Source organism: Etheostoma cragini, chromosome 5 (assembly GCF_013103735.1).
Source record: "Etheostoma cragini isolate CJK2018 chromosome 5, CSU_Ecrag_1.0, whole genome shotgun sequence".
In the NCBI taxonomy this organism is placed as follows: Eukaryota; Metazoa; Chordata; class Actinopteri; order Perciformes; family Percidae; genus Etheostoma; species Etheostoma cragini.
Genome location: NC_048411.1, coordinates 3,313,973 through 3,325,679, shown reverse-complemented (window position 1 = coordinate 3,325,679; position 11,707 = coordinate 3,313,973). Strand labels below are relative to the sequence as shown.

Genomic DNA, 11,707 nt, shown 5'->3' with positions numbered 1-11,707 from the left:
ACTGAGAGCCAAAAATAACCTTCAGGGACTGGGCACCTACCAATTCATGGTTGGGGGTGATCACATTGTCTACCATAAATTTGAAAGAAATCTAAGACTCTGAGAGGACGACAGTGAGTTTCCGTGGTGTAACTTTCAGATGAAGTTGTTGGTTGTGTTGTCAGGACAAGACATTTGATTTATTCAGTGGGTTAATGAGACAAATCATCATCAATGCATTTCCTGTGACTGTTGGTACAGTTCAAGAGGTGGACGGCTATTTTAGTACCGCTGGTGTGGAATGTCCAGTTGTCATTGAAGAACACAGAGGGCACAGATTAGTGTACGAGTTCCTCAAGTACTCCATCGCTGCCTTTAGCTTCTCTCTACCACTGAAACACTCATCGGTTCACCACTGAATCTCAGGAACCAGTGCAGGAATTATGGATAACGTGGCAATATTTGACTCACCTGGAAAGGGGAGAGGTCTGAAGGCTACCAAGGAGTTTTGGGCTGGAGACGTTATTTTTTCTGAGCCGAGTATTGCAGCTGTTGTGTTTGACAGGTACAGTGATGATCCAAATTGGGAAGGGTTGGAGATGTGTTCGGATGTGGTCTTTATGGGGATATTGGAGGCAGATGAACAAAATAATTTTTTTGCTGAGGAACACTGGGGATGTTACGAGAATTTGAATTGGATCTGAAAATAATATAGAAAGAATGAACTTTTTAAAGATTGTTTTCAAACTGGCAGAAATTCAGATATAAAGCAGAATATAACACAGAATTTGACCATCAGTAAGGGGCTTAACTCGTCCTGTGACGACCATAAGGGTACAGTACAATGTGAATATGCTGTAATATAGGAATCATAACATCTTTCCTCTCTTTTTCTGCAGCCTATCAGAGCGTATTTGCCACAGCTGTTTCCGCAGACAAGACAAGCTACAGAGGTGTGGACAATGCAAATTTAGTCATTACTGTGACCGAACTTGCCAGCGTGCCGGCTGGGCGGAACACAAGCAAGAGTGTGGGGCCATCAAAGCTTACGGCAAAGTACCGAACGAGAACATCCGGTAAGTGAAAGGAAAAGGAAATAGGGAGTAATAGAATTTTTTTAAAGGCACAGGTAAAGAAACCCACACACTAATGTGTGGGTTCTTCTCTGTGAGTTTTTCTCTTAAATTCTTGCTGTTGTCTATCATACTGTTGGATAAAGAGGAGGAGGGTTAGGTGCAATGTTCATTTGGATTTAAAACAAAAAAATGATTGTAGTGTTTATTACTGCATCACATCAGCTTTGTCTTCCTTATCTTACTACAACAACACATATTGTAAATAGTCAGTTTCCATATGTCTTTAATAATAAGTGTGTGATTTTATCGTGACTTACTTATTCACCTGTCATCTAATACTCTTTATCTTTTGCGGCCAGCTTGGCGGCCCGCATCATATGGCGCCTTGACAAAGAGGGGAGCGTGATGTCTGACATGCAGCTGACCACCCTGGAGGAGCTGGAAGACCACATTGATGACATGCAAGAGGACGAGTTAAAGGAATTAAAAGTGGACATCCACAACTTCCTGGACTTCTGGCCCCGTAGCAGCAAGCAACACACGATTGATACCATCTCACATATTTTTGGCGTGGTGCGTTTATGTCATCCCTCATTTTCAAATGTGTGGCTGCAACTAAAACCGTTTGTTGTGTCAGGGTCTTTTTTCTTTAATGGACAGAATGATAGTAAGCTTGAACCTGCCCCTCTTCACAAAATTAGAAAGTTTAGCCTCCCAGAGACACAAACTTGTTAACTCGTAAAATGTAATATTTTCATTCACAAGTTGTGGCATTAACTCAAGTACTTGATGGCAGCTGGAACACAATGTGCCAGACTTTGTTATTTTGTGAAATCCTGTGCTTAGCAAAATGTCCAGACTGTAAATATAACAGGTTTATACACACTGCAGCTTTGGCCATGTAACATATTTTACCAGTGGCTAACCAGCGGTGGTCAAATATAACATCAACTAGTTTCATAATCAGGCAAAAAAAGAAGGCCCCAGTTCTGGGTTGGCCTACAATGGGTTAAGTCTGTGGTTTCCAACCTTGTTTACAAAGCAAAACAATATGTATTGTAGGGCAGTTCAACCAAAGAGCTTTGTTCCCTCTTTAATATTGTTTCATTTATAGGTTTGAAAGGCCTGAAGTATTTTACAATAAAAAGAAGCAAAGATGAGTAAACAGTCAGAAAGGAGAACATCATTTTGTGTTAGAATGTTTGTGTGTAGAAATGTTTGTCATATCTTGTTATCATCTTGAGACCCCTCAGATTTATCATGTGATTCATTTTTTTAAAACATGCACAAGTCGCACTAACCCCTTTAATATTTTTTCTCCTACATTTTGACCAATCCATGTTCACATTAAGTCTCAAGCGACTTTGAGCTTGGGAAAAGCGTTATACAAATTCAATTTATTATTATTATTAATATTTGCCCTCTTTTTCTCAGATTAACTGCAACGGCTTCACTGTGAGTGACCAGAGGGGCCTTCAGGCAGTGGGAGTTGGTCTTTTTGCTAATTTGTGTCTCGTGAATCACGACTGCTGGCCAAACTGCACCGTGATCCTAAACCACGGCAAGTAAGTAAAAAAAGTCTCTATTCGTCCTTACATTTTTGTTTGTCATCAGTTGAAATTGACTCTGACTTGATTAAATGTAAATTGATCTTGTGTTGCGTGTGTGTTATGTATTGTGTGTGAATGTGTCTTTGCCAAGTTGCATTCTCTGTAAAACTGCTTCCTGTTTGCCTTTCAGTCAATCGGCTGTGAATACTGTGTTTCATTCTCAACGGAGGTGCGTTACCTCAACCTAAGCCTTTTCAAAGTTTTATTTACTAGAGACTATGACATTAAATGTTTAATAAACACATCAGTATGCATAACCGGCATTCTCCCTCCTCCATCCACTGTAGAAAATAAAAGTCTTTGTCAGTAGTGCCCCGTGGTGTGCACTGTAGGTTTGATGTGGCTCAGTATTCACATCAATATGTCAACATGCTACTTGAATGCTCTAACCTGTAGTTATCTTATTTAGTATAACAAAGGTTGGTATTAGTTTGTTTTTTTTGTCCACACAAAGTTTCACTTGTGTCCTGTGGTTGGTCACTTTGTGTGGTTGTCACAGTGTGATCGCAAATGTGTCTGTCCATCATGCTGAAATAGATGTGCTGTGTATTAAAAGCTCTCATTTATAACAACATTCATTCATATTAGTTCACCACTAACACCATATAACACTAGGCTGAAACAATATTTCATGTAAATACATTTAAGTGTAATATCCATTATTATTTCATAATTAAGCCTAACATTCACTAAATGGAGATCGGTTTGTCGCACATTTGTTAAATGTGGAAATCAAACAAATTCAACTTTAAAAACTTAAATTAGCTGACTCATGAATTAACGAAAAAATCCCGAAAGTAAAGTTTCAGACTTGTGTAAAATGTTCTGCTGCTTTGGAGTTCATGCATTTCATTTTTTAGAAAAGTGGCACATTCACAAAATTTCGGCTTGAATTTGAAATAATCTTTATTACTAACCATACAGTCCTTCAACTGGATTAACTGAACTGAAGGCCACAGTATACTGTAGAAGAGGGTTTTACCATCAACCTAAAACTGTAAATGAAAGACTAAATGACCCAAATTGTGCTTGTATTGAATTATGTTGTTGTTCTTCAGGATTGAGCTGCGTTCTTTAGGTAAGATCGAAGAGGGAGAGGAGCTGACGGTCTCATACGTGGACTTCCTGAATTTGTCCGAGGAGAGACGAAGGCTCCTGAAAACACAATACTTCTTTGACTGCACATGTGAGCACTGCAAGGACCACATCAAAGATGACTTGAAGTTGGGGGGATTGGAAGTGGACGGTGTCAAGGTTTGTGTTGTTGTACTGTACATGCTTGTCTTTGAGTTGAGTTTAATGTAGTTTTTCATGAAGCAGAAGACTTAGAGGTAGAAAAGGACAGAACTCTCCCACCACATGTTGTACTGACACGGCTGATAATGACGCGAGTGACAAGATACATGAGTAGCAGATGAGCAGGAACTATTTTAAGCAAAGATAACGCTCAACTTCTAAACTGTGCCTAAGGGCATGCCTTCACATAATGTGAGGTAAAGAAAAACAATTGCAACGATCTTAATTTACTTAATAACTTCAAATACTTTAAGGCAGTGACTATATTTCAATGGTTTTTTTTATCACATTCCATGACTTCTTATTTTGTCTAAAATTTGATCAATGCCTCTCTTTTTCACATTGTAGCCTACAGAGGAACAAGTGAAAGAGGCAACAGATTACTGCTTTCAAATGCTGGAGAAGATGGACGATGCTCGGCTAAAGGGCAACTACCATGAGGTGTTGTATCAAGTCAACTACAACAAATATATATTTTTTCTTCTATTTTACCAGCGCTCAATCCAGCATCAATGTTTTTTTTAGTTAAAAAAAAAAAAAAAGATTTATATATTTATGTTGTTGTTTTCTTTTCAGGTGGTGAAAATCTGCAAAGATTGCATAGAGAAGACAGAGCCGGTTTTGGCTGACACTCACATCTACCAGCTGAGGATGTGGAGCACATTAAGTGAGGTGCAAGCTTACCTGCAGTTCTTCAGTGAGGCTGCAGAATACGCCCGCAAAATGGTGCAGGGATACATGTGAGTGCGGAGATATTGTGCAGTTTGTTGTGATACTATAGGCATCGTATTCTATCCAATGATCACGATGAACACACTGAGTGTCCAGTGGAAAAATTGAAGAAATGAATACTAAAATAAAAGTCATTTCACCTGACAGGAAACTGTACCACCCGAACAATGCTGCTCTAGGCATGGCTGCCATGCGAGCAGGGGTGACTCACTGGCAAGCTGGGGAGATCGAGATTGGCCACGGGATGATCTGCAAGGCTTACGCCATTCTCATGGTCACCCACGGCCCGACACATCCCATCACCAAGGACCTGGAGGTAAACACCCTATAATCCCAGAATGGGCATACAAAACTGCATTTGGATGTGCTTTTCTTGGACTCTGCTTAAATGTTATTTTCAGTTAAACTGCCATGTTAGCAATTTCCATAGATAATACCTTTAACCCTTGTGTTGTCTTCCCTTCATAATTGAAAATCAACGCTTTTGTTGATGCTTTTTATCAATGCTTTTAACTTTTTGTTGATGTTTTTGTCTCTTTTTTAACATTTTAGGCGCTTTTTTTCAATGTTTTTCACTTTGGTGACGTTTTCAACACTACGTAACACTAATTTATTAACTTCAGTTTTCACAGTTATTTGGGGAATTTATGATCAACAAACCATATTTATAGGAAATTATACCTAATCTTTGAGTCACAAAAGCAGAAATTAGGAATTATTTTGACTAAAATTAAAGGAATTCATGTTGATGGGTAATCACAGATTGGAATTTGTCAACTTTTACTCTATTTCAAAACCACTTCAATTTAGTTTTTTTCAAATACTATAAAATGTAATAAGATGCCCCAAAATTAATGAAATTAGAGATGTGTACTAGCCAGAGAGCGTTGTGTGGAATCCATCATGTTATTTGGGTTATTACAATTGGGTAGTTAAAAAGAACATTGATATAGGAAAATGGGTCAATTTGACCCGAGGACAACATGAGGATTAAAGCTGCTATAATCAACATATTTTATAATCAATCTTCAGCTCCCCTCGGCTGCTTTACAGAGCTTCATAGTGACTTTCAGCTCTACTGGGTCCCTCTCACCGCTCTTATCTTGTCATTTTCAAACACAACAGGCAGCAATTTTCAGCAACAAGCTCTAAAACCCACTGTACACTACCGGATCAGAACTAAAAGAGTTAAAGACTAGATGTTGAAAACAGTGGAGCATTCAAAAGCTAAAGAGCCAGATATTTTCTTCAGGAGTTAGCGGAAAATCGATCTAGAAGAAGAAGAAGTATTGGACTTAAGATTCAACAGGTGAACACAAATATGAGTCCCAATAATAAACGCTACTGTTGCTCTGTGATTGCTGAATGTGTAAATAAGCAACCGGTTGCTATGTCTCCTGTTGTGTTTATAGCAAACTTTCAAGCAAGTTGAAAATCCCTGCACTTGGATGTGTCTCCTTTAAATCACAGGTTCAAATAAAATTTCTTGGGCAAGATTTGAGCTGTCATGGGAAATGGACAAACTACTTATATTTAATGCAGGTTGCAGCTGTGGTATGGCTGTCGATATTTGTGGATTACTGTAAATACTGTTCTGGTACAAAGTGAACAAAACTGTGCACTCAAAAAACAGACCAGGCCTGCAGTTTACTGTACTATGGGTAACTCATGGATGAACCCTTACAGCACTGATGTGTCTTTTCGGTTATTTCCACAGGCGATGCGTATGCAGACAGAGATGGAGCTGAGGATGTTCAAGCAAAACGAGTATGTTTACCACAGCATGAGAGAGGCAGCTCTGAAGAACAAACCGATGGCCATGATGCATGAACCCAGTTCCATGGAGGAGGGAGTCAAGAATCTCTTCCGCCGGAGGAAGTAATTCAAAAGATCAAGAAAAACTACTTGTTTACTGTTAACCCTGGTGTGAGTCAACACACTTAGTCACATCATTTCCTGTTTACTCACTTTTGTAGTTATACTTTTCATTAAAATCTCATTCATTTTCATTACTCCAAACCAAGTGGAAGCGTGACAATTCATTATGTAGGTACAACTTGTCCTTTAATGAAACTACGTTGGTTCTTGTTAAATGGATATGATTTCCATTGGGTGCCAGAACAGGTTAAAGATTACCAGTATGTAATGCTTTAACCTGGAAATAGGCAAAGTTTTGAACCCTATTACCCACCCAATGATGTCGCCAGCTTTTTACATGTGATAACACACGTAATGAAGTAGTTCACTGAGATAACGGATTTGTAATTTGAAAGACAATTTAATCTCTTGCACTCTTTTCTAAATACTAATCTAGTGGACTACACACATCCTGTAAACAGGGCTACTGAAGACCGTATGTTTGCACAGTGGGCAGTATTGTGGAGGACAATTTCAGTAGAAAAAGCAAGTTTGATATTGAAATGATCATTGATTTAAGTTTTTTCCAAAAGAGCTTGGACAAAGAGGCGCCTAAACACACCAGTGTGTCTGAAAGCTGCAAAACTGTCCTGGGTCCAACCTTTTTTTATTGAAGGTGCTCTAAGCAAGGTCACGCATGTTTTAGGCTACATTTGTTGTCACACAAATCAAACATCTCCTCACTATCCACGAGCTGCCTGTCCCCTGAACACACTGTAAAAACATTCGATCTCTGTAGACAACCCAGGGTCTACGAACTGTGCCCACCTGCACCACCAAGCATACACAAACAGTGTTCCAGCGTTCCAGCCAATAATCGACAAGAAGGATTTGGGGTGGGGGGTTAGTGCGTGGAAACACAGAAGGGACGGGGAGGGGACGGGACGAGCAAGCTAGTCCCTTTTTTCTTTTACTTCTAACGCCAACAAGAATTAACGTCACCCAACATCACTTAGAGCACCTTAAAGTGAGCTTTCCAAGGATTCAAAGCTCTTGAGTTCTTGCATAGTTTAATAACTGATGCCAAAAGCAAAGTATTTAACCATTTCCATGTAGGCACAAGGTGGTAAAGAGTCTAGGTCTCTGTTCCAGGCAGCTTGTACGGGTCAAAATTGTTGATATCTGCCAGCTTCTTCAAATACCTCTGCTTGGCGCTGGTAGTAAGTTTCTCCCCATAAGGTCACTTTTCTTCTCCATTTCTTAATTTTCTCGTGATTTCTCCGTTAAACGCCATGATCACAATTCCTCGAGGTCTTACCAGGTCTGTCTCTGTGTCGCTTGCTTGTACACTGTTGCCCCTGGTTACCGAATTTAGGTACGCCAAAATGGTGGACGGGCTCTGGCACCTCCCAATTTGTGACGTAACAGTAAGGCTACCATGAATTTCAAAAACTGCTTATCTTCCAACTCTGCAAGTAACAGTAAAGTAGGTTTTAAATTAAGTCAGTTACTAAGGGCTTTACATTGTAGTTGATTCATTTGAAGTACCTTTAATTTAGGATTTTACAATACTCCCAAATAAGTCTTCATTCACTGGACCCGTACTAGTGTTGTCTACTGTACATTCATGTATTAGGGACGACACTGCAATGGTTTTGACATACTTTGCTGGGAGAACAGATGAATGTTAGTCATGTTCAAAGTGTGCATTAAATTAATTCTCTAGATTCTAGTTTAATCTACATTTAAACTAGGGAGTAAAGCATAATGTAGGAAAGGAAACTCTTCATAAACTCATGAGAACAAGCATTGCAGATAAGTTGACCGACACATCTAAAAAAGTACATTTAACTACTGCTCTTGACTGAAACCAATGAGACTTTATTTACAACTGCATTTAAAGTGAGCAGTGGAAGTTAAGGAATTTACGTTTTTGCCTATGAGAACAAGGGAGAAACAGTCTTGATATTTATGCATCATATTCTAGCATTGGTAAATGATTGATCATGGGGATTTTGATTAACATTGTCTGCCTACTTTTAAAGGCAATTGGTACAGTTTATTTGTACTGGTTCTTAGCTTCAGTCAGCAAGTTTAGTTTATGGTTGCACACACTGCCGGTCGCCATGTCTTTAGCAATTGGTTTTAAATATACTTCCAGAAGTATCTGCATACAGTAGGAACTGGCTTTTTCTGTCCGTGAAAAAGAAATCCGATAGATGCCGTGATTTGATCAAGCCATGCACTTATCACAGCTACATCTGTGTAGACATTTTCAGGCTTGCTCATCCAATGACATCAAGTTAAGCTGTGCTTTCAGTTATTCTGACATCTTAATACTTTTGTTCAACAGGCCCCTGAAAATTATCTAATTTTCCACATATCTCTATACACCGGTGTGGGTGTTATGGGCCTTTTAAACCAACTCACTCTAAAATCCCACATTGTAACAGTTGCTTTCAGTCACATTTAAGTCCCCAAAAAAATAAAAACCAAGACAGGAGTGCCTTTTTGCCATTTTATTATACCAAGTGCAGACATTACACACGTTTGCTGGTCCTCTTGTACACAATCCCACCCACAGTCATAGTCTGAAAAAAAAAAAAAAAAAAAGCCAAAGACATTAGAAATTGTTTAACACTGAATGACTGAAATCAGAAGTCAGGCTTTGTTACTCACATTGACTATTGTGTGCGAGTCCACCAGTTCTGTGACAGACTCAATTCCCTTCAAGGAGACCTTCAGCTTGTTACCATCACGCTGAACCACAGCCTTAAGAGCATGAGGCATAAGGGACAGTTATGCAAGTCTTGAACAATGTGCAAGAGGCTTTAGTAACATTAGTTACATTTGTTTTAAACACTGAATTTAGTGTGCAGGCTTACCTTGACCTTCTCCCCAGTGACAGTCTCCAGCTCAGCCTCCTGTCCAATGGTGAAGGTATTTACGAGGACCTTTGAGCCGGTAGTGACCGTCACTTTGAAGCTATCACCATTCTCCTCAATCTCAGAGACGCTCTTAATGTCTTTGCCTTTCTGGATAAGTTCATCAGGGAGACCTTAAGACAGAAAAAGCAGCTAGTTGAAAAACAGCCAACCACAAGAAGTGCTGCATTTCCTTGCCTGGCAAGTCCTCACTTTGATAGAATATAGCAGATTAAATGCTTAATTTCAAACTGCTTGTGTTCCAACTTTTAAGGAATAGTTAAAGTGAATACTTAAACCACCAATTTAAAAACACCTCATCATGAGACCTTAAGTCAGAAAAAAAGCTGGTTGGAAATGAAAAAAAAAAAATCACAATAAGTACTTAATTTCCTTGGCTGACCAGTTTTCAGTTGTAATTTAGCATTGTTAGACAAGTCAGCTAACCATTTTGAATTAAAAATACATCTCATGTTTCAAGCATTTCCAAAGCTACTGGTTAAAACACGTCACGAAAGAAAGCTGAACACTTACCAATGGCCTTCATGAAGGGCTCAAAGTTCTCCTGAGATTCAAGCTGATATTTTCCAGAGAAAGACATGACTGCAGACCGGGACAGTGGGAATTAGAAGTGGTTAGCTGCCTGTTTTATACCCTCAAACTCCAGCGCTGCAATCATTAACCACAGGTGTCTCAAATTAAGGCAGTCCCCGCCCACTTCAAGATCCACCACTGCAGATGCATAGAAAATCAATGGAATGATCTCATTCAAAAGCATCTACAACATGTAATGATATGATATTTAGCATTTTTTTTCTCATTTTTGTTTTTACTGTGCACCTCTTCAGTGATTAAGGAATCTGTAGTTTAAGAGAAAATGTTTTTTCTCTAGAAGCTGAATGTCATGAAATCTACTTTTTAAAGTTTGCATGGAAACATTTTGGGCAAATCAGAGAAAACATTTCCCCTTATTTCAGTAAAAATGGGGAAATGCAGATGACATTTCTAAGAGAAGTCGGATTAGGTTAACAAGAAATTTAGTTTTCGACCAAAACTTCCTGTTATAGTCACAGAGCTCCTGTCCTGACATGCTGTACATATTTTAAGTGCAAAAATATGATTAAATATTTTATTATATTTTTGTCAGTTTTCTTTTAAGGTTTAGCATTACATAGTAACTTCTGCAGTACATAGTAACTTGCAAAGTGTGACCTTTACTCAACATTTCATTATGAAGGTACTTTACTCAGGTCATTAGATAAGGTTCCTGAGGCAAAAGAGAGATATCAGAGCAGACTGAGACATTACAAGATTATTCAATCTACCACATTGTCAATAATTTCAGTCAGTGTTGAATGAGTGTATGTTTGAAACTAATATGTTTGGAACTGAACAAGAGTGGGTTAAAACACAAAGTTAACAAAAATTGGATCAAAGGGGACTACTAGGTAAGATAACCGGCATAACTGTTGCGACAGTGATATTGTGTCACTGGAGTTGCAATGGCAATGCACACATCATGTGAGAATCCCTCAGAGCTGAGCCAGTCCAATAAATAAGTAAACCAAATTGCTTAGGCCCCCCTTGGATACCAAAAGAATCTATTAGCGCCTGAATGGCCTGCGAGAGAGCTTAAAACAAAGCTGGTCGGTCCATGCGATCACTACGCAAGTTGCCTAAGCCCCTGTAAATTGCGCAAGGGCCCTGTCTACCCCTCATGTGTCAATGTTTAAACCTTTGATAATAAGATGAAGTGGAACTATCCGATCACAATAAAGGAAAGTTCAAAACCTGGTATATGGCTGGACCGTGTATGGTCAATATGCATGGTTGTGGTAAATTGTTACAGGGATACAGCGGTGGTGTCTATAATGTGGATATAGATATAAGAGGTTTATCTGATTGAAGGCCTGTGTCACACCAATGCATTTTTAAAGGGCAATGGCCAATGGGGTGACACCAACACAGACGTCACTATACTCACTCCGATGATAGAACTTCCTCACTCAGTGACAGAGCGACTCAGTTTTTCACTGACAGAGCAACAGAATTTCGAGGTCTTAGGGGTGGTCGCTGCGGTCCAGCCAAAAACACCCACCATTGGAAGTGAAGTGAAGAAAGTCAGGTAAACGTGTGTTCCTTCCTCCCTAAGTTTTATGTCAGCTAATGATAGTATTGGTAAGTTGATGTGCTAGCTTGCAGTGCATCTCTCTCTAATGTGGCGGTCTGTTTG

The 11,707-nt window shown here is 39.2% G+C and overlaps 2 protein-coding genes across 3 annotated transcripts; one reads left to right on the top strand and one right to left on the bottom strand.

Moving 5' to 3' along the window:
• Positions 1–274: 274 nt before the first annotated feature.
• On the top strand, positions 275–6,656 carry smyd1b (SET and MYND domain containing 1b). Of its 2 annotated transcripts, XM_034872169.1 has the most exons (10): positions 275–544; positions 879–1,055; positions 1,415–1,628; positions 2,490–2,620; positions 2,796–2,834; positions 3,724–3,919; positions 4,310–4,402; positions 4,538–4,701; positions 4,841–5,009; positions 6,411–6,656. In XM_034872169.1, exons 1-10 carry the CDS (start codon positions 423–425, stop codon positions 6,573–6,575), a joined length of 1,470 nt encoding a protein of 489 aa, XP_034728060.1. In that variant the 5' UTR covers positions 275–422; the 3' UTR covers positions 6,576–6,656. The 2 variants fall into 2 exon arrangements, with proteins under 2 accessions (XP_034728060.1, XP_034728061.1); XM_034872170.1 differs by lacking the exon at positions 2,796–2,834.
• Positions 6,657–9,054: 2,398 nt separating this feature from the next.
• Positions 9,055–10,206, bottom strand: LOC117944953 (fatty acid-binding protein, liver-type). Its single transcript, XM_034872187.1, has 4 exons — positions 10,009–10,206; positions 9,436–9,608; positions 9,230–9,322; positions 9,055–9,141 (listed from the first exon to the last, which is right to left on the bottom strand). The coding sequence occupies exons 1-4, from the start codon at positions 10,073–10,075 to the stop codon at positions 9,091–9,093; spliced, it is 384 nt and encodes a 127-aa protein (XP_034728078.1). The 5' UTR covers positions 10,076–10,206; the 3' UTR covers positions 9,055–9,090.
• Between the last annotated feature and the right edge of the window lie 1,501 nt (positions 10,207–11,707).

Excerpts from the sequence above, each read along its gene's own strand:
- smyd1b (XM_034872169.1), top strand. The coding sequence starts at position 423 with ATGGATAACGTGGCAATATTTGACTCACCTGGAAAGGGGAGAGGTCTG. Across the intron at positions 1,056-1,414 it reads GTACCGAACGAGAACATCCG|CTTGGCGGCCCGCATCATAT; the intron begins GTAAGTGAAAGG and ends TTTTGCGGCCAG. Across the intron at positions 3,920-4,309 it reads TGGAAGTGGACGGTGTCAAG|CCTACAGAGGAACAAGTGAA; the intron begins GTTTGTGTTGTT and ends TTCACATTGTAG.
- LOC117944953 (XM_034872187.1), bottom strand. The coding sequence starts at position 10,075 with ATGTCTTTCTCTGGAAAATATCAGCTTGAATCTCAGGAGAACTTTGAG. Across the intron at positions 9,323-9,435 it reads TCACTGGGGAGAAGGTCAAG|GCTGTGGTTCAGCGTGATGG; the intron begins GTAAGCCTGCAC and ends CATGCTCTTAAG. Across the intron at positions 9,142-9,229 it reads ACTCGCACACAATAGTCAAT|ACTATGACTGTGGGTGGGAT; the intron begins GTGAGTAACAAA and ends TTTTTTTTTCAG.